Raw genomic sequence first — 23,101 nt, 5'->3', positions numbered from 1 at the left:
AAGTGCTGGAATAAGGGGCCAGCTGGCTTCCTATGGGAAGTGAGACTGTGAGGTCACTTGCCTCGTTCAGAGGAACGGCCCCTCGGTCTTGAAGGGGCCGCTTGGCCTGGATCTGTGGTCTGCTTCTGCATGCTGAACGATCCTGCTGTCGTTCTTGTCTCTGAAAGGAATAGAGGGATGCCTGGGCCCAGTCCCAGGATGGAGCTGGTCGAAAGGCAGCCTCCTGTAACTGCTCTGTGACATGAGTTAACCAGAGTTTTACGTTTGTCCTTACCTTCAGTTAAGTATGGTTCTAGTGCCTTACCAAAGAGATGTCCACCTGTGTAAGGTTTAGAGGCCAGACGCCACTTGGTCTTGGTGTCTGCTCGCCAATTCCTGGGCCAAAGGAACCTTCGTGCTGAGATGTCTGCAGCGATGGTCTGGCAGTGTATCTAGCCATGTGCAGAGAAGCGTCGGCTAGGTACTGGGATGTAGCCACTAACTTACCCAGATTTTGGTGAGCTCTGAGCTGGTCTGGAGGGATCCTGTCCTGGAGCTCATGTAACCCAAGGGCTGAAGCCCTAGCGAAGAAGGCCATGGACGTTGCCGCCCTTGTTGCCCAGGCTGATGCCAGATGGGAACTACGCAATGCGGAGTCAATCTTTTTATCCTCCGCCCTAAGTGCCTCATTTATGTCCCCAGGGATGTTAACATTGGGAGACAATGAGTTCAAGGCTCATCAATCTCAGGAATCTCCAATAGGGAGGCCAGGGAACGGGCAACATTGAATAATGTTCTCTCTACTGCACCGGGGCTTAAGAAGGATCCTAAGTTCTCCCATTGTTCTTGAACTATATTCAGAAAAAGGGGAGGGCAGGGAATATTGTTCTGCGAGACTGAGGGCTTGGTGTATATGGCGTGGGGACCCCTGGAGGTGGGGTCTCCTGTTCTTGGGGGAGGTTTGCACTAGTGCAGGCCCTGAGTAGCAGGGAATTAAAGAATGAATGGTCAAAGAGACCGACAGGAGGGGTGGGGTCAGAGGGAGTGATGCCCTCGTCCTCAAACAAAATCAGGCCAGATTGTTCAGCCCCTGTAGATTCCAAATCCGATGAGGGATCCTCCATCAAATCTGGAGATTGTGGATGATACGTGGCCTGGGGGGGGTGTCTGTGGTGTTGGAGGCCATAAATTGAGCCACAGCCTGGGCTATCATGGACTGGAGGAGGTTTGGGTTCAGGGCCTGGTTCTCAGGAGGGCGAAGTCCTGCTGCAGTGGGAGTGAATGTGGCCTGGGGCCCTGAGGTGTCCTGACCGGTTATACCCCTCCCTGAAGCCACTGTTAGGTTTGAATCTGACTCAGGAATTCCCCTGGGGGGAGACCAGGCCCCTGGGGCTGAGGCACTGTACGAAGAAAGGGGCTCCAAAATAGACCTTCCCATCATGTCTGTCAGATCTGGGGAGGCCGCTCTCAGTCTTTGGCATGATGAGTTGCTCTGGTCTCAACCTTGGCAAAACGCCCCCCTCGGCGCTGTACTTCACCAAGGGAGTCTACAGAGATACTTCAGCCCAAGAGGAGGATGGGCAGGGAGTTAATGGGCACCCCGATCACTTGGGATCGATCCGGCCCTCCCCAGTCGAACCTGCTCTCTCGACGATCCTGCCACCGATGATGTAATACTGCCTTCAGAAGAAAGTTCCAGGCAGTCTGGCCTCAGCCACACACAAAATGGCCACCAATGACTTCAGGCACACTCAAAATGGCCGCCGAGGCTTCAGCCCCACACAAAATGGCCGCCGGTGACTTCAGCCACCCACAAAATGGCCGCCAGTGACTTCAGTCACACTCAAAATGGCCGCCGAGGCTTCAGCCCCACACAAAATGGCCGCCGGCGACTTCAGCCACCCACAAAATGGCCGCCAGTGACTTCTGCCACTCACAAAATGGCCGCCGAGGGCCTCAACCACATACAAAATGGCCGCCGGGGGCTTCAGCCACACCCATAATGGCTGCTGGGAGGCAATTCAAAATGGCGGCCGCCAATTTCGCGCCCTAAAAAACGGCCGTTGGAAGACGGCCTTGAGGCCTAGGGTCTAAGCTGCAACGAGCCCTCGTTCAGGTGAATCGCCTGGGCTCCTAAAGCAGCTGGTGGCATGTGATTAGGCCGGCTGGAAAAGCTGTCGTCCAAGGCCTGACAGGCCCTCCCGGCTCCGAAAATTGGGAGAAGGCCTTGAGGCCTAGGGTCTAAGCTGCAACGAGCCCTCGTTCAGGTGAATCGCCTGGGCTCCTAAAGCAGCTGGTGGCATGTGATTAGGCCGGCTGGAAAAGCTGTCGTCCAAGGCCTGACAGGCCCTCCCGGCTCCGAAAATTGGGCCGCGCCCAAATTCTCACCTGCTGCTCTCTGCTGGGGCCGAGGGACCTGGGAAGGCTCCCTCCAGGCTTGATGAGGCTCTGAAAACGACCTAAATCAAAGGTTTGATCTTGCTGTCCCTAACTGAGGAAAACAAAGAAGGGAAAAGTTTCCCCCCCCCCAGAGGGAGAGGATTGTGAGTCTGTCAGCCTGAATAGGCTTCAGACTGGGATAATTGATCTTTCTTCTAGATATAATCGATTCTGAATCAATAATAAAATAACAAATAATAATAATAGCCTGAGCTAAGTAATTAAATAGAATTAAACAGTCTTCTGCTCCAGGAGCGAAGACAAAACGCGTCTTGGGGCAAAGAGACTAAGTCTAAAACTGGGGTGCAGTTGGCACAGAGGGGGTGGTACTAAATTTCAGACTTAGTCTAATTGGAGCAGATAGATTAAGACAACCCATCCGTGGGTTCTCCATCCAATCATGCTGGAGAAAGGCTATACTTAGCACGATTACACACAGAGTAAAAGAGAGTGAAATTAATTCTCTGAATAAGGGATCTAACATTTGAGAATCATGATGACCTCATTTCAAACAGCAGTTTTAGCACTCAATCATCATATGGCAAGCAATGGAAACTACAGCCGAGATCTTTGTGTTTTAAATAGCTCATTGATTTTAAACTGCATCCATCTGCAACACTTTACTTGAATTATTTACAACAAACCAAGATGGATTCTTCAGTCAACACTTATTTAGCTTTACATATATTATTGCAAATCAGGACTGTTAATTCAACATTATTTTATTTATCTCCTTATGTGTTGCAAAAGTGTTTGAAGGTAAAAGTGAAAAGTTATGATACACAATTAGAATTTAATCTGATGTTGTTTTTAGGTTCAGGGACCAGTTAAACCATTCCACTCCATTATTGCTAACAACTAATATAAAGAAGCATGATATTCTCTCCCCCCCTCTCTCTCTTTGTGTGTGTGTGTGTATGTGTGTGTGTGTATGTGTGTGAAGAGATCTATTTCATAAATCACATATCAACCTTTTTAGCTTGTCATCAAAACAAATATCCACATGTTGGCCAATGAATACTAATCAACTATAACATGCTTGAAAAAGTAGTCAATATGGTACTGACAAATCAATTTGTTTTAAAAAGGAATATTTAGTAATTAAAGGTATTTATTATATGGGGCACCATCATTTTCTATAGGCTCATAACACCAATACGTAGCAGGAATACTTATCATGGAATGAAATACAGTGTGACATATTACACAAGTAATGGAAAATATCTGGTTTAGATCTTAATGTGGAATCCTTGGTGCTCTCTGGGCCTGGCTCTTAGATTTTAATGTGGGGTTTTTTGCTTAGCTCTTATCCTTTGTGATTTTTAGAATAAAAAATAATGGAAGACACAAATTTGAGCTTCTTAATAGTGCTCAGTGTATAAATTCACATTAAAGTGATGTCGAATTATTATCTTGTTTAAAAAGTTTTCTTTTCTCAGTGTTTTAGAAGAAATTGTGCACGAGCACATCTTACACCATATTATGTGTAAATTTCCATGATGTGGAAAATTTAGAGATATATCATATCATAAGTCATATCCCAAGCCTGTACCCTTTTAAATAAATAGAAGAAATGTAACACTATTTAATTTCTACACCCCCAACCTCCCAATGTTTCTTTGTTTACAACAATTTAACCTCACTGAGTTCCATCCTTCCATGAATACACATTGATTCAGTGAATAACATAATCTTTTGACTAAGATTTAGATGAGCTTTTCAGACTTAAAAAATAAGATTCTTGATTATTAATCTAATCAAGATTAATATTAATTAGTACAAACTATTATGGGACAAAACCTGCATATAATGCATCTGCATTATATAGCTAAAATAGGAACTTGGTTTTCTTTTTCATTATGTTTAGAATATGATCACCATATTTTTCATTGATAAGGAATGAGAAGATCTATTGCCAGGATCAATCAAGAAGTGGTACGTGGTAATAAAACAGTTGATGATCAGCCTTCAAAGTGATCATCCAAGGAGTCCTTAAATGCTAAAATTCTTTTATTCAAGGCAACCAAATATGTGAGTTGGCATAGAAAATGTGATGCTCCTTATAACTAGTGTTAAGTACAAAGTGAGCATGTCAGACTAATATTTGTTCATAGTTCCTTTCCAATGTGCAAGAGTTTAAAACAAAATCCTAAATCTTACAAAAGAAAAAAAAAATCACTGTGCAATTCAAAGTTTTAATGGCATATGAAATCCAAGTTGTCATAATGTAATTAATTAAATGTTGGTTTACATTTGACTGCATTTGTTTTCCAACAGCATAGTGATTTATAAAATATTCAGGAGAATGAACAACTGTAACCAGCCTCAGTGATACCAAAATAATAAAACATTTAACATCAAATAGATATAACTCTGTCATTTCATTATTAAATTGTGATGTTGCACAGAAGTATGTAAAAGATGGAATTTCTATTACATCACTACAAATGTTTCATTGCTTCCCTTTTCCTATCTCCCTGGCATTCAGGAAACATATCTCTCTGACTCATTTTTCCAATCACATTTCATTGGAGAAATTCAATGTAGCAAGTCTCCTATTCTCAAAAAACTAAGCTAAGATTATATTGTCCTTTTCCTTCCCCTTTGTCTTTGTTAAACCTACAGGACCACAAGTAATGAAGAGAAAGCTAGAGAAAGTTGAGGGCTCATTTGAAAGCTTTTGACCATACTTGGAGGTCAGCTGTAAAGGAGAATCTGGAAATGAAAGAGCACCATAAAAATTCAAAATGGGCCCAAATCTTACATCTTTATTGCTGATTTTCTACTTCCTTGTGACTTGATAACTACAGTGAAATGAAGGTCTGAAATTGAGATCAGAAAAGGAAATTGTCTGTGAAGGACTGACTCATTAGGTAATGAGCTGAAAACACATAGGGTGAATTTGATGATGGACCAAGTATGGAGGTCATTACACTGAGATAATCTTTAACCATTCACTAAAAGCAGACTGTCAGTATCAGCAGCAGTGCTGCTGATATCTAAAGCATGACAACAACCAAAAGCAATACTTTATTGATTTGTTTAGCATTTACTCTCACAGTGCTTGCTAAAATTGCAAATCACTTTATAAAACTGACCATTTTGCAGCAGTATTAAAGCCCACAAGTATGAAATGGACATTGATCCAAAAGTAACAATGTCAGTTTGCAGATGTATTAAGTACAGCTTTTTATATTAACCATTATATGTGACTGATAACTGTTAAATTTATACCATTTCACCCTAACATGCAAAATTATTAAAATTATCTATAGAATATAGTTTAAAATATGAAATCTTATAGTACTTTTTGTAACAAACTTTTTAAGCCGACCTTCCTTAACAGCAGTCTGCTGCCAATTTTTCTTTTCTTCTAAAATTTAAGTCAGTATCTAAGACTTTCACTTAATATTCTGATATATATACAACAAAATGCATTACTTTGAAAGACTAGAAGAGTCTTGCAAAATATCAGCCTATTGGCCAACCATATTTATATCTACTAGATGACAGATATCTATTTCTATGTTTATTTAAGGTGGAATTCTCAAAATGCAGAGCATGGAACTTATAGCAGCCTCAATAACAGAAGTCTAAGCCAAGGTCAGGAACTAGAGAAAATGCCATTGTGTGTGTGTGTGTGTGTGTGTGTGTGTGTGAGAGAGAGAGAGAGAGAGAGAGAGAGAGAGAGAGAGAGAGAGAGAGAGAGAGAGAGAGAGAGGGAGGGAGGGAGGGAGGGAGGGAGGGAGGGAGGAGATAAATATTAGCAATTGTTCAGGTTTTGAATTGGGCTAATTGGATATTCAGTCCAAGTATCAATGGTTCCACCAGCACAACATTTTTCCTCATGGAAAAGTGAAAGGGACTTATGTCAGCAGATCAACTTGAGGCATGCCACCTTTAATGTTTCATAATGATGTCACAAAACAATAAACCAAGCTAAATGCAGAGGAAATTATTTCAGAATGAAAAAAGAAATGAAAACCAAAGATCCCTGCTTAAGCAACAGAATGTGGATATAGTGTCATCTGAATGAAGGATTTAGAGCACCTTTTGAAGCTTCAGCCAACCCAAGGAACAAATGACCCTTTGAGATTTTAAGAAGGCATAGCTGAAATGCTGGCATGTTCTCACCTAAAGTGGACAAAGCAAGTTTATAATAATTTACAATACAATAATTTGGACAACCATTTCTGGAAAGTGCTTGTAAATTCAAGCTACTTTGAAATGTCTAATGACCGATTTCGCTCAGTTAAGCAATAAAGCTGCTTGACTGACCTCAGGGTCTGACAGGTTAATCTATTCTGACCTTTGCTTTATTCTATAATGATGCTGAAAGATCACTTGAATAATTCACTGTCAGTCAACAATGGCTCTGTATTTCCCCTTTGGCAAGCAGAGGAGTCAAATGTGACTCAATGCCAGATTTTTCAGAACTATATGGGATACTACTAAGACTATTTTGTTCCAGGCAGTGAAATAAAACAAATTGCTTCTTCTACACCTCTTCATTCCAGCTCCCCTTCTCTATTGCTTGCAGTTTAGAATAACAAACAGCCAAAGCAAATTTCTACCATCCAAGTAACAATACATTTATAAAAGTGTGAAACCCTTAGGGACGAACAAGTGGAAAAAGCTGCATATTGTTGTTTTGCTTGTGGGCTTGTATGCAAATTAGCTAAAATATGAAACCTGTTAATTAGAAATAGTATGTAGCTCTCCTTTATCTACAACAACACCTACTCTGTGTTCATACAGAAATTAATGACACCAGAATTTTATTCCCTGTTTCTGTGGAATGTAGGACCAGTCCCACAAAACAAATATATATCAAAGTCTAATAGTGTCAGGAGATTGATTACATATCATCAAGACAATGTTAATTCTTAAATGACAATATAGCTATACCTTTAGCACACTGTTCTCTTGCAAAACAGGGGAACATAATTTGGAACATAATGTGCCCAGAATGTGATAATTTGAACTTGATCATTTTTCCCTTGAGATAGAGCCCTAGAGTGTTTTTTTTTTTTATTTCATTTTTTGGCCATGGCTGTCCATAATATTCTCATGAGTCTTCTCCAACATCAAAATTCAAATCATAAATACTCTTCCTTAGTGCTTTTTTTTTTTTTGCTGGAACTCACACACATCATACAACCCCCCTTGCCTACCCTACAAGGTTCCATCCAAAAAAGATGCCGAAACTCCGTTCTGGGCATTCTATGAGAAAAAAAGCCCTGTTCTTCCTATCCTGCTTCTTCAAACTCCATCTTTCACTTCCCTAGACTATCACAGGGAGCATATTATCAAGGAACTGTTCTTTGTAGACATATACATATCATGGTATAAGAATATCTTTTCCAAAGTCTTCATTGCTAGTTACCCTTAGTAGTCTGCAGGATATTTTGTGGCTGGCAGTTCCTTTACTGTTGATAGTCAATCAAAAAAAACAGAAACTACCCACCACTTCAACATTTTTGTTGTCACTTCTAAACCTGATTGCTGTACCCACTGCCACTAATTTTCTCTTTTTTTATATTTAATCCTGCCTTCTTCTGCTCTTGGCAATCAGTTTTCATATTCACCCTAAGTGTGTGTGTGTGTGTGTGTGTGTGTGTCCATTCTGCAGGTTTTTCTACTTCTCTGTCAATGAAGTTCAACGCTTCAAAGTGATTCCTGGTTTTTTTTTTTGTTATGAAAATAGTGGATATAGGCTCAAGATTACATTGTGGTAACCAGTTAGCTTTTTTTCCATTTTCTTTTTTAGCTTGACTTGGAACTTGCACATGATCTTTTCATGTTGTTCCATATGTTCACTGTTGTAAATGACTTCTTGTACCTTCTCATAGTATAATGTAGTCAATTTGATATCATTCAACCACCTCTTCTTCTGCATCAGTGGTTGAAACAGAAATTTGGATAACCATCATAATAAAGGTGTGTGTGCAACATTTAATTGATGTCATTCAATTACAGACAGCATTGTACCAATGTACTGTCCTAGTCATATCCTTCCTCGTGATGAAAATGTACCATTCCATTTTTGGTTTTCACGTCTTGAATAATAATCAGTGTATTTTGGACTGAACATGTCCTATTCCACTTCATTGAAGCCTAAAATATCAGTGTGTAGATTATTCATTTCATTTACCCTGTGTTGAATTTCCCTGTGTTCATGCTTCCTATGTTCCACCTTCCTTCTGTGATTGCCTTTGCAGCTTGGGCTTTCTTTTCCTGCATAGCAACATCAGCAACTAGATTTTATTCTAGCACTATTATCCGTTCTTCCTCAGTATCATCCTGAGTGCCGTCCTATCTGAAGGGCCCTTCATTCTTCCTATCAAAAGGATCTATCTATATTATTCATCATTTTTAGATGGTTTACCTATGTGGTTTCCTTGATAAAATACAGAAGTGTTTATCATTGCCTTCTCTGAGACAGTGTGAAATAATGACTTTGCCATTATCACTTAAATGAACATTTACCTCCAACAACTTCATACATTGCTGCTGCCCACCATAGAAGCCTGCTTGCTTTAGCTGGATAGTCAGGTTGACCTTCATACCTTGAGTGACTCTGTGGGAATATATAGGCTTGGTGTGCACTCTCAGCATTTTTCACTTATCCCTCCCAGAAATATCCCCTTGCCACAATAAGGCAGCATAGAAGAACTGGGGGCAGGGAATGAAGGACATGCTCTATAAATACAAGTAATATAATTTGTTGTATTCTTTAAAAAAAGGCTCCCTTAAAATTGTACTTTATCATTAGGTAAAAATGTACTTCATTTTAATGCTTTCATCATACTATAATGCTAAAAGTATTAAAATGATAGGTAACAAAGCATTGCCTTAACCACCCATTCATAAAACCACAGTTCTAGATATATAATATTACATATTTAAAGAAGACTTGTATGTTTAAAAGTGCATCTCTGAATACTGGGGACTGATCACAATGTTAGAGAACTGTTTCTTTTATATTATACCGTATTTTTAGGTTTACACCCTGATACTGCTCCAAAAATCTTTTAAAATTAGACTTTCTCCCAAGCCTTGGGAAATGGTAGTTGTAGAACCTTTGTTGTGTTTTTGTAATATATGTAGTATATTTTGTCCAGACAATCATAATCACATCTGTTCTTTTTATTTATTCTTTTAAAGGATAAGCCACCCATTGTCACTTTGGAGTCAGGCATCCTTTCAAATCAATCAATCTGACTAGATGATCATGTTGGAAGAAGAGATATAGCAAACATGATTTTAAATGTTTAAATAAATGGAAAAAAATTATCATTCCTACCTTGGAAAGCTGTAATGTGACCAATAATCATATATTTCAGTTCAAAATTTAGAGTCTGAGTGTTCTCTATCCTCTCTCTTCTAACAGCTGCTTGATAATTTTCTTCCATTTTCTTAGTGCAGCATGTTGGTGATTTGTGTTGGCAAATCTGTAAACTGGAATCTGTACCAAAAATAAAATAAAATGAAAATTTATTTAGTAACACCAGTAAATATCAGTATCTCTTATTAGCAAAGTAATATTGTGTTATCAAAGAATAAAGAATTCATACTCTATTCACTACTTAAGCACTGAATATCTATCCACTGAGATTGCTGTATGTGGTGAAATGAATCTCTAATCTTTCAGGGCTGGGGAAAATATTTGAGGGTACGTGAACTGAGAAATACAACTGTATGTGTGTGCGGCTTGTTTTTACTCTTTTTTTTTTTTATTGAAAGTTTTATAAATTTTACAAAAAGACAAAAACAATACAAAACAAAAGACAACATATACAGAAAAAACTAAACATTACATATATAAAAAAAAAAAAAAACCCATCCCCCACCCCTCACAAAAACCCTCCCTTCCCCCCCCCTGAGCTTCCCAGAGCAGAATATAGGCTTAATTAAAAATTAAGAAATAAAAATAAAAAATTAAATTAAAAAATTTATATTTATATATATATATATAAAAAATATCTATATATATATATAAAAATAAAACTTATAAAAAAGCTATGTGATATTTTTGTATACCCAATCTAAATTGTATAAATTTTATCCATTTGTCCCAAACAGCAAGAAACTTCTCTTGCGTTTGTTGCTTTAAGAAAGCCGAAATCTTTGCCATTTCCGCCAGATAAGCTACTTTAAGAAACCATTCCTGCAATGTAGGCAAAGATTCCTTCTTCCAATATTGTCCTACTAACAGCCTAGCGGCTGTAATCAAATTTAACATCAATACAACCTCCTTTGTATCACAATCTGTAACAATGCCTAACAAAAATAATTGCGGAGTAAATTTTACCCTCCTTCTAAAAATTCTCTGGATATTCCACCATATTTTGATCCAAAATGCTTTTATCTCTCTGCATGACCACCAAATATGATAATAGGAAGCATCCTTATAACCACATCTCCAACATTTGGGTTGCACGTCAGGGTACATAAGAGACATTTTTTGTGGATCAAGGTGCCATCTATAAAACATTTTATAAAAATTCTCCCTAAGGTTCTGTGCTTGTGTAAATTTGACATTTCTCACCCAAATGGTTTCCCAAATGTCCAATGAGACTGGGACACCAAAATTCTGCGCCCATCTAATCATACAATCTTTAATTAATTCCGTTTCTGAGTCCATTTCAACTAATACCCCATAAATTCTCTTGATATGGGTTTGTCTTTGATCCTTGACTTGCTTAATAAGATTTCCATCTTCTCTAAGAAAACCCAATTTACAATCCACCTTCCATTTATCTACTAGTTGCCTATATTGAAACCAAGAATAAATAATATTTTCTTGCGCTAAATCTTCCCGTATTCTTAACTGCCAGTTTTGCCCATCCCATCTAAGTAACTGACTATAAGACACCATGTCCATTTTTACTCCTCTTTTTATTCCTTCTATCGCATGCCAAGGTATAGCCCATAATGGAACTTTAAAATCACTTTTATAATATTTTCTCCAAATCCTAAGTAAAGAAATTCTTAAAATATGAGATTTAAAGACCCAGTCCATTTTTTTATTAAATATTAAATAGGCATGCCACCCATAAAGTAAATCCCATCCCTCTAAATAAAGTATCTCAGGATTTGTCAAATTTACCCAATCACTGATTAGTGTTAAAACCACCGCATCGTAATATAATTTCAAATTTGGTACCTTAAGTCCACCCCTCTCACGGAAGTCTTGCATAATTTTAAACTTAACCCTTGGCTTTTTCCCTGCCCAAATAAATTTATTAAGACCCTTCTGCCACTCACTTAAATTAATCTCATTTTTCAAAATCGGTAACATTTGAAACAAAAAAAGAAACTTGGGTAGAATATTCATTTTTATCACTGCAATTCTTCCCATGAGGGATAATTGCAACTTCTCCCAATTCTTCAAGTCCTTCTGTACCCTGACCCACAACCTTTCATAATTATTTTTAAATAATTTTACATTAGAAACAGACAACATCACCCCCAAATATTTTACCTTATTAACAATCTCAAAACCCGTCAAGTTAGCCAAAATCTGCTTCTCCTGACTAGACATATTTTTAGGTAAAATTTTAGTCTTATTTACATTAATCTTGAAACCCGAAACCAAACCATAATGATAAATCAACTGTAATAAGTTTACTGCAGAATAATCAGGTTGCGACAAAGTAACAACCAAGTCATCCGCAAAAGCTCTCAACTTATATTCTTTTTTGTTAACTTCTATTCCTTTAATTTCCTGAGACTCTCAAATTTTGATCAATAATATTTCCAGTGTTAAAACAAACAACAATGGCGATAAAGGACACCCCTGTCTAGTACCTTTCTCTATTGTAAAAACCTCCGACAAACCTCCATTAACGATAAGTTGTGCCGTTTGTTTTTGATATATTACCATAAGAGCTTGCAATATCTTTTCACCAAAATTCATCTCTTCCATTACTCTTAACATAAAATGCCAATTCAATTGATCAAAAGCTTTTTCAGCATCTAAAAATATCAGCCCTGCAGGAACTTGGTTGTTTTTATCTAAATATTCTAATAAATTAATAATTTGTCTGACATTATTTTTCATGTACCTTCCAGTTATGAACCCAGATTGATCTTTATGCACAAGGTGATGCACAACCCTCATAAGCCTATTTACTAAGATTTTTACAAATATCTTGTAATCCACATTTAAAAGAGATATAGGCCTATAATTTTTTGGTAAAGTAAGATCTTGATCCTCCTTTGGAATCAATGATATAAAAGCACTACGCCATGAAGGAGGAATCTCTAAACCCTGTAAGATACCATTAAAAAGATCATTTAATGGTTGAATCATCTCCTCCATTAAAGCTTTATAATAAACAGCTGTTAACCCATCCGTACCCGGTGCTTTCCCTAGTTTCAATTGTTGAATTGCTGAGGCAATTTCCTCCTTAGTAATTAAGCCATTAATTTCATGTTTCTGATCCTCAGTCAATTTAGGAAAACTTGCCTCAGCTAGATATTTATTTATATCTAGCAGTTGCACATTAGTAGATTTGTATAACTTTTGATAATAATCCAAAAAAGATTTTTTAATCAATTCCTTCTGAGAAACTAATTTACCCTTGTAATTTATTTTCTCTATTATTCTCTGTCTCTGTTTCTTTCTTAATTGATAAGCCAACCATCTCCCAGGCTTATTAGCATTACAAAATGTATTTTGTTTCATAAACAATAAATTGGTTGCCGCTTGATCTGCTATCAACATATTAAATTGTGACCTTAGTAACTTTACAGATTCTTTAATACTTTCATCAGAAGGATTTAGAATCAAGGCCCTTTCTTTTGATTTAATTTCATCTTCAAGTTCTCTACGTTTCTGAATCTGCTTCCGCTTATGACAATTATTCATTTTTATCAAAACACCACGCATAAATGCTTTACCTGCATCCCATACCATTGACATTGAAGTCCCCTTATACATGTTCAAAGCAAAATAGTCCTTTAAACACTCCTTTAACTTTTGAACATTCTTCTCTTGTCTGAACAAATTTTCATTAACTCTCCAGGATCTCCTTTCCTCTTTCTCTTGAGTCAGCTCCATCCAAACTGGGCTATGATCCGTCAGTGATCTAGGAAAAATCTTTACATTCTTTACTTTATTATACAAATCCGTAGTAATCAAAAAAAAGTCAATTCTTGAAAAAGATTGGTGTCTATCAGAAAAAAAAGTGAAATCTCTCTCCTCTTGATTACATTCCCGCCAATAATCCCTTAATTCCCAGTCTTCCTTCATATCAAAAAAAGCTTTAGGTAACCTTGCTTGTTTAAGAAAAGGAGAGGAACCTTTCTTGTCCCTTTGTATATCTAAGACACCATTCCAATCACCCATTAATACCACTGATCTATAGTCAAGCAATGTTATTTTTTGATGTAACTGCTTATAAAATTGTTCCTGTTGTTGATTTGGAGCATAAAGTCCCACTATAAGTACTTTCTTACCATATATACCAAGTTCAATCATCACATATCTCCCCTGGGGATCTGATTCTACCAGACAAGCTGGTAGGTTTTGTTTAACATATATAACAACTCCCCCTTTCTTCCCAGGAGCAGAAGATATAAAATGAGATCCCAAACGAGCATTGACTAAATATTTCTGATCTTTAAGTAAAATATGAGTTTCCTGTAAGCAAATAACATCATTGGTATGTTGCTTCAAATAATAAAAGATTTTTTTCCGTTTCTGAGGAGAATTCAATCCATTAACATTCCAGGTCAAAAACTTTGCCATCTCCCTTGGCACGCAGCCTGGAGAAGACACCATCAAGATCTGAAAGAGCTGCATGTGTTGCATAACTCTTGGGTCTTGCTCCTCCCACCGGCGATGATGCACTTCCAGAAGAATTCTCTTTAGGCTCTTTTTTACGTTGCTCCTTCTCTTTACGCTTATAAGCTGCACGAGTCATCCTCTGCTCTTTAACCTCCATCTGGCGTTGCCTTTCAGCTTGTATCATCCCAGCGGAAACCAAACCTAATGCCTCAGATTGCTGCTCGACTTCCTTGCCGCTCGGAGATTTCTGACCAGATGAAGTTGAGCCTGCACCCAGGACCGAAGTATAAAACTCTCTAGCTTTGTCAACTGTATTCAATCTGTAGCGTGTCCCCGCATGGCTCAAAACAATACCCATCGGAATTTCCCATCTAAATGGCATCAATCTAGCTTTGAGCTCATTGGTTAAAAAAGCGAAGTCTTTCCTGCTTCTTAAAATTTTGGATGGGATTTCCTTTAGAATGATAACATCTTGGGCAGCAATCTGAAATCTTTTGTTGTAAAAGGCTTGTATAATCTCATTCCGCAGGGACTTCTTTGTAAAATAAATCACCACATCTCTAGGCAAATTCTTCTGCTTAGCAATCCAGGAGTTAAGTCTATAAATTTTTTCCACTTCTCTATGTAATTCTCCTTTATCCATATCCAAGGCCACTGCCAGATCAGTAAGGACCACCTCCACCAAATCTTGATTCATATCTTCCTTGAGGCCTCTAATCCTCAGGGCATACTCCATCTGTCTGTACTGAAACATCAAAATATCTTCTTGTGAGGACTCCACCTTCCTTTCCACATCTTGAATTTTATCATCAAAGGAATCAACTTTGTTTTCCACTTCCTCAAGCCTTGCATCGAGCTTAACCACCACAGTAGCCAAGCCTGAAACTGCTGCAAGTATATCTTGTCGTAAATCATTATTATTTTCTTGCAATTTAGTCTTTATCCCCGTTATCTCTTCTTTAAGATCAGATTTAATTTCTGATTTAATCTGTGAGGCAAATTGCTTCATTTCCTCTCTCATTTGAACTACAATCTCTCCCATTATGCCTCTGACCTCTTGTGCTGAAAGTCTAGGCAGAGGGGGGGAGGGTGGTGGCTGAGCCGGTGGTACATGTTTGGATTGTTGTTGTAATTGTGCAGTGGAAGTTATAGGAGAAGAAACAACCTTAGGTATTGAAGCAGGCTGCTGTCTCTTTGAAGCCATTTTAAAAAGCGCAGTTCTCACTTCCCTTTCCCCTCCACACAAGAAGGGAGGAGGAAAGAAAAAGAAAAAGAATTTAAAAAGAGACAAACTATAGTCCTTGAAAATCCAGAGAAAATCCAAAGAATAAAAGATAAAAGAGCAAACAATTCAAAAGAAAAAATTCTAAGCCAAAAGCAAAAGCAAAAGCCAGTCCTTAAAAAGGGAAAGTAAAACAAAAGGGAAAGGAAAAAAAAACTCCGACACTTTCAAAACGCCATCTTAAATCCTTTCACTAATATAACAAAGAAAAGGAGGAAAAATAGTAAAAATCAAATAATAAAAAAAAATAAACACCTAAAGTATATAACAAAAATCCTTTAAACTGCTCCGTCCGTTTAAAAATTACTCACCAAAATACTATAAACACGGAGATAGAAGCGGCGGTTTCTTTTGCTTCCTAGGAAGCAAAAACAGCTGGGAGGCGGAGATCAGCAGGAGCTCCGAGGGAACACTCCTTTCACCCCCTCTAGAAATAAATCCAGAGGGGGTTTAGGGGTTCTACCTCTATTCCTGCGTTCTCTGTCCCTTCCCTTTGCCCGGGAAGGGAATTCCGAGCCGCGGGCCAGCTGATGCGCGCTGTGCTCCGCGGCTCTGACACTTCCCCAGCTGGACGGCTAAAAGATAGCCACCATCGCCGTCGCCTCGTACCGGAAGCTAGGCTTGTTTTTACTCTTATTAAAGTGAACCAGCCATTATAATGCAGCCTAATTGTGTTAGTAATTGCAAATTGTTCATAAATACGTGGCCCAATTTTGTTCATTGGAGGTCTTAGCTCAGTATTTTAACATGTAGTATCATGTCTTGCTAGATTATGCTAACATGTAATGTATAGCAGGAATCTTACAAACTTTATCCAGAGCACAACATCAAGTTCTTTTTCATTTAAGTTAAATTCTCCATAACTTAAATTATTGGTTTTGTCATATATGGCTGCTCTTTTTATTACAGAATTTTAAATCCATATGGTGGGCACTGAAATAAACAAAGCAGTATTAATGAATAGTACAAAACAGACTATGTAACCTTTCTTCATCCCAAGCCTGTATATCATGAAGACATGGAATTTCTGCAGGTGTTCCCACCTATGCATCTCACACTGGGTTTGATGAAAATATTTATCTTCAGGAAAACTATTAATCACTATACAAAAAACAGAAGAAACCGTGACACAGAGACCCTAGCAGCAGTTGGTTGCTAAGATTCTTTGCCCCATTAATTTCTTGGACAAACACATAAAATGTTGAAGAGAATATATGCAGACTAAGGCCTACATATAGCAAAAAGATTGCTCCTAAATAGAATGTAATAAATATTTTGTATGACAAAGACCACAATATAAAACACAGAGTATTTAAAGACAAAACATAGAACAAGCCACCTTCCCAGTTTAATTTCTTGAGGTCACCATAAGCATCATACTGTGAATATAAAAAACTTTGGTTCTTCAATACTAGCTTTGGGAAATAATATTTCACTAATAAACTCCAATATAAGCTTTTTTGCACTCAGTCTGCTCTTGAAAATTAGTACTCTCACAAAATTAGAGATGGGCAGCTATATGAATTTAATAAATAAAAATAAATGCATAAATTAGCAATAATTTGAAAAAGGCCACAATTTATACTATGAAACTTAATGCATAGCATACCACGACAGATAGAATAGGTGCGCAGGGAAAGAAGATGAGGAAAGAAGAAAATCCAGACAGCAGAATAACTGAATGGCACATTGCATATTACCACTCAGAGGAATTCATACCAGATTTCAAGCTGCGGGCACATCTGTACACCAGCTTGCAAAGCTGCTGGGTCAATGCATTCAGTGACCCACCTTTCTGCAGATGCTGTCTTTGGAGCCAGATTAAACTATCCAAAGCAGCTAACTTGAATGAAGATCTTTTTTGTAGTGGAAAGCTTCCCAAAGAAAGGCAAATCAGTTGGTTCTCTAAGATCTCTAAGATCTATATTCTCTGAAATTGGACAACCAAAGTCTACTAGAAGTGGAAGTCAAAATCACTCAATATTTACCCTGAATGAAAATAAATATTTAAATGCAAATATATTACATATCACTCTTTTATTAGAAATAACATCATCAAAATATAAAATCGCAATTGTTGGTTCACAAAATAGAGTCTGTCACTGTCAATTCTCAATTATGCTAAGCAAATAATTCATATTTCTAAATACATTTTTGAGATATAAAAAACCAGACCAAGATAAATCACTTTAGACTTTTTTCTGTCTTTAATATAACACATTAGCTGTATAATTCAACTGAAAAACACTGAAATCTTTTAGGGAGAATAAAATAATAATAAAACTAACAATAACGTGATTGCATAAGTGTGCACACCCTTTATAAGTAGGGATGTGGCTGGGTTCAGAATTAACCAATCACATTTAAACTGATGTTAAATAATGCACACCTGCCATGCATTAAAGTAGCTCTGACCAAGCCTATATAAAGTTCAGCTGTTCTAGTAGGATTGACTCAGTTGCTTCTTACAGCAGAAAAGTATGGTCTGCAAAGAGTTCACAAAGAATCAAACAGGACTAATTGTCAGCAAAAGTACAAAAAAATTTTCAACACTGGAGACTGTTGTCAGCGAATGGAAAAAATATGGCACAACAGTGACATTATCAAGAACTGGATGTCTAGCCAAAATTGATCACAAAACAGGAAGAAAACTGACCCAAGAGACCCTCAGCAACATTAAAGGGGCTGCAGGAAACTTTGGCAAGAACTGATTGTGTACTACATGTGTTGTCAACAATCTCCCATATTCTTCCTATATCTGGGCTGTGAGGTAGGTTGGCAAGATGTAAACCTTTTCTTACAAAGAAAAACATATAGGTCCAGCCACATTTTGCAAAAGCCTACATCAAGTCTTACAAAAGCATATGGGAAAATGTGTTATGCTGGCTGAGGAATTCTGGGAGTTGAAATCCACAAGTCATAAAAGGGCCGTTTGAAGACCTCTGCTGTATACAGAGTGAAGGATAATGGTGGCAGTATTATGCTTTGGGGCTGCTATGGTTTAGCTGGCACTGGGAATTTAGTCAATGTGGAGGGAATTATAAGCAGTTCCACAAAACCTTCAGCCTTTGCTAAATGCTGCAGAGGAAGAGGAATTTCACTTTTCAACATGACAGCAATCCAAATCAACAAAAGAATGGCTTCATCATAAGAAGATCAAAGATTTGGAATCCAGTTGAAAAATCTGTGGTGGTGACCTAAAGAGGACTGTGCACAGGGATGCCCTTTCAATATGATAGATTTGGAGCACTTATACAAGGGAAAGTGGGCAAGGATTCGTGTTCTGGATCATATAGCTCTATGTAACCCTAACTAGAGAGCATGTATCAATATATTAGAATATCTGGCATATATTGGGTTAAGTGCTGTTTCCTTAAGAGATAGATTATGGGAAATGTAGTTTAGCCAGTCAGTCATCCCATGTTAACAGGTCAGTAGTAGGAGGAGCCTCTGAGTTCTTCTCAGGACATACTGGCTATGTGCCCAGTTTGGAATGCCTTTGTTCATCCAGCCTCATGTCTCTTAGCCACATGGCTTGGAGGTCCTATGCCAACATGTGATGCTTATGCAGAAAAAGAGGGGAAAATTCATTATCAATTTACCTATGGAATGAACCAATATTGCAGAAATATACTTTTGGACGTATCTCTACATAACTGTAAGTCATTGTTTAGGATTCCCAGAATAAAGCAATATTTTCTGTTTATTCTTCTGAGTTATCTATCTGACCTGGATTGGACTGAAAGCAATCTGTTCTGTCTGGGACAGAATAATTCACATGGCAAGATGTCCTACTCCAAAAGACAGAATGCTATCCCAAAAATCAAATATTACTTTAAGGGTATGTACACTCTGCAATCAAGTTATTGTACATTTTTATTAGTTTTTCCCTAAAAGATTTCAGTTTGTTTTTCAGTTGAATTGTACATTTTGTACATAATATTAAAGGTGGAAATAATTCTGAAGTGATTTATCTTAATCTGATCCTTTTACATCTCAAAAACATGGCATTTTAACAGGGGTATGTAGATTTTTTATATCCATTGTAGATAGAAAAACAAACAGGTCACACAAACAGATCACAATAATTTTTTCTCAAAAAAATCTGGTAAACTATTTTTCAAAAAATTGAAACTTACAGCTAATAACTACATCCCCCCAAAATCTAGTAAGCTAGTAAGTTTTGACACAGAATAAAATAATGAAGGTACTTTTATGAGAAATATAAGATAAATATTGAAAATTCAGTAGATTTGTATAAAAATTAGAAAAGCAGATTATTTTTAGTTTTAGTTTCTGTTGAAAACTAATATATTACTATTGGAATCTTATTTTTTTTTAAAAAAAATAGTTTGATCAGCCATCTGACTGCTACTTCATATCTTAATAATTGTGATTTGGGGAAAATATTCTGATATTTTGAGAAAAACGGGGAGCGAATAGGGAGCTAATTATAGAATGTATGTTGTTGTAGCCATATTACATCTGCATTATGTATGTATCAGCCTTTTCCAATCCTGCTACAGTGCTCCAAATTTTTTGTGAAAGTACCGGAGATTGAATAGTAAGCCATTGTGCAATTTAGCCTGAAGTTTGGATTGAATCAAATTTTTATTTGAATGCTTAAAAACAGGACAGAATGCTTCTAGACTTCAGTCTTAGGATTTCTTTAAAGGATGATATGCAACATTTTCTGCTAAATGGATTTTTTGCAGAAAAAGAAGAGGTAAAATAGTAAAGAGAGAACAATATCTGCACTTTTCATAAAATTTAGGGAATTTGAAAGAACAGTATATCATAAAGAATGCAATTAAGGAATCGCTGAGTTACCTGCTATTCACTTTCTGAGTAGTACTGTCTACTTCTGCTGCCATTCAAAAATTCAACAATATATAGAGAATACAGTGTTTGCATATTTCCTTTCAGAATCACTTTCTGAATTGCTTGTTAGCTACTTTTTGGCTATTAAGAACCTTGAGGCATAAAGTTTCATTATATTACATCAGGAAATCTCCTTCAAACCTTAACAAAATGTTTTTATGTAAGTTTAAGAGCTTAACTATTTTGCAATAAATAGCAGGACAATTAAATATGGATTTTGTAAAGTTATAAACAGACTAAGGAGCTACATAGATTTGAAATAAGATTTTGAAATTAATTACAATAGTAGTTCCTGTAGGACAATGTCTTTGCCTGGGGGGAAAAATGAAGACTTTGAAATTAAATACAAGAAATTTTCCTGTGGGAAAATAATGTTGATTGAAAAAAAAAACCCAAAATAGTTGAAGGTTATTCACTAAAGGGAACCAGAAAGAACTAAAAGGTATAATATAGAAGAAAAAACTTATTAATACAGATGAAGCAAATTATTTTAACTTGGGATGAATTCAAATATATTTGAATATTTTGGGAACCAATGCCCTCAGAAGTTACTTTTAAGATTGTATACTATCCCAAAACTGGATATTAAAAGAAGTTAGACAGGAGGGGCATTCTCTACTAGATAAGGTTGAGGCAGATTCAAATGTGGATTTAGAAATACAGTTTACAAGAATGATTTGGATAAAAATGTTAAACTATATTTACAAAAGAAACTGGCTAGTGTCTAAATAATTAGTATAAACCATAAAAGTGATATGGATAACTTTTTCATTTTGGATTCACAAAAGATGTGTTAAAGTTTTGAAGGACTTTCTGAAAAGATACAAGGAGATAAGAAATCAAGACCTGGAACACTCTTTAAAGGGAATAAAGATCAAGATTGTTTAAAAAGGAATACAAAGTTGGATTATTTGATCAAGCTTAAAATAGTCAGATTATGTGTCAGTTTTCTTTCTTATGTGTACATAAATGTCTTCGGGAGAATATAAATCATTTTACAGCATATGTGGTAGTGTTACCACAGCACTCAAATAGCCGCTATTCCCTTATGTCGATTTATTGACATAATATAGAGACATTATTTCTTTTGAATGTATACTTCCACATGCATGTTTTTGTATTCTTTTATTAAATCTAGATTTCATTGAGATGATATTTTATAGCCTATGACAGTTATTTTTTGAATAGCAGCTTGATTGGAGGAAAGGAGAATTACCGTAGTAACTGATTCAAACAAATGTGTGCTAACTTGTTCTTAGTCTAATACACTTCTCTCGATAGCTGCCATTATTATTTCTTAAAACAATGTGCAGAATGCAGCATCTAGGCCAAGAAAGAGCAGAGATTTTTTTTCTCTGAATCATTCTGTGGTGGTGGATGACAATCACTTATAGAGACCCAGCTACTAGAATAATAATAAAAAAGCTTTTACTTCTTTCCAACCATGCCTCCAGAATTTCTATGGAAAACGTGGGTAGCATTAATCTTAATTGATGAACAAAAATGCCCATTCAAGGCCTTCCTAATACATTCTGGAGGCCCTGCTGGTTATTGTATGTTGGACATAAAAATGTGAAATGAGTACTAAATGCATTAAAGTGAATATTTTTAGAATCTTCCTGATTAATTGTAAATTATATTAAAAGAATAATCTTTTGGTTTTCAAGGTTGTACAATTGCAGGAAGGCAGTCTAAATCTCCATTTATGCAAGATTCCACAGCTTAGTTCCATAGGATAGAGAAGCCCAGGGAAAGTGGAGAGAGGGAATGGGGGAGAGATTCAGAAAGTGTAGTAAATACATTGGATTTTTTTATTTTTTAGAGAAGCAAATGATCAGAATACAATGCTATGTTCTTCCTCTTGTGAAGGTTGGGCAAATATTTAATGATTTAACAATAACAACCACAGAGCTTTTTTATGTTTTATTCGGAGATCCCATGGAGTGAGCATCAAATAGCTACCCAGAAACCATCTGGCTATTGAGAATACTTACCTTTTTGTAGTCATGCTTTATATGACACCCATTCTTTGCCAAATGATTGCATGGAAATACCAAACAATAATAATAATAATAATAATAATAATAATAATAATAATAATAATAATAATAATAATAATAATAATAATAAAAAAAAAAGAAAATATTTAATGGAAGTTTTTGTATTATTTTTTCCATGATGTCATAATATGCACTTATCCCATGCAATGAGGATAGGAGAAGAAACAACTGAAAATAACAGGTTAGAAACAAAACAAATAAAACCCTTGAGCCAATCATTTTCCCGAAGGCAAATTATCTAAATTGACAGAATTTTAAGTGATACTTACTAGATATTGTGTCACCATTAAAAAAACCCCAACTTTCTAAATCCTAAAGATGCATATATGTGTTTAAAACATAGATTGGGATTTTATGCATGTATGAAATTTTTCTTGTTGCTTGCAATGTGGTTCTTTTTATTAATGTTATTTTATTCATTTACTATTTTGTCATTCTGACCTTTCCCCAAGAAGATCAAGGAATGTGTGTGTGTTTATGTGTGTGAAATCAGAAATTTAGCTGTGGATTTTTCAGAGCTAAGTGAAATATCTTCACGTCAGTTTGAATAGAAGAAATTAATTTGGCAATGGAAATGGCAAAGTGTAAACTGATTTCCTTCCAGAAGCAAAATAAAAATAAAAATAACAGTTCTGTTTAGTGTGGCAGATGGAAAATGCTTAT

At 36.6% G+C, this 23,101-nt stretch overlaps 1 protein-coding gene across 4 annotated transcripts in view; it reads right to left on the bottom strand.

Moving 5' to 3' along the window:
• The window catches only part of LOC120313102 (glypican-5-like), a 144,280-nt gene that overhangs the window by 94,495 nt on the left and 26,684 nt on the right, over positions 1–23,101 (bottom strand). For all 4 annotated transcript variants that reach the window (XM_039354640.1, XM_039354638.1, XM_039354637.1 and 1 more), the window contains one exon: positions 9,725–9,886. In XM_039354640.1, coding sequence (XP_039210574.1) covers positions 9,725–9,886 — 162 coding nt within the window. The remainder of the gene's footprint in view (positions 1–9,724; positions 9,887–23,101) is intronic.

The sequence above is a fragment of the Crotalus tigris genome, unplaced genomic scaffold (assembly GCF_016545835.1).
Source record: "Crotalus tigris isolate CLP2741 ecotype Arizona unplaced genomic scaffold, ASM1654583v1 scf7180000018569.352800, whole genome shotgun sequence".
NCBI lineage: Eukaryota > Metazoa > Chordata > Lepidosauria > Squamata > Viperidae > Crotalus > Crotalus tigris.
Note: the sequence above shows the minus strand (reverse complement) of the source record. Positions and strands in the feature narration are given on the sequence as shown.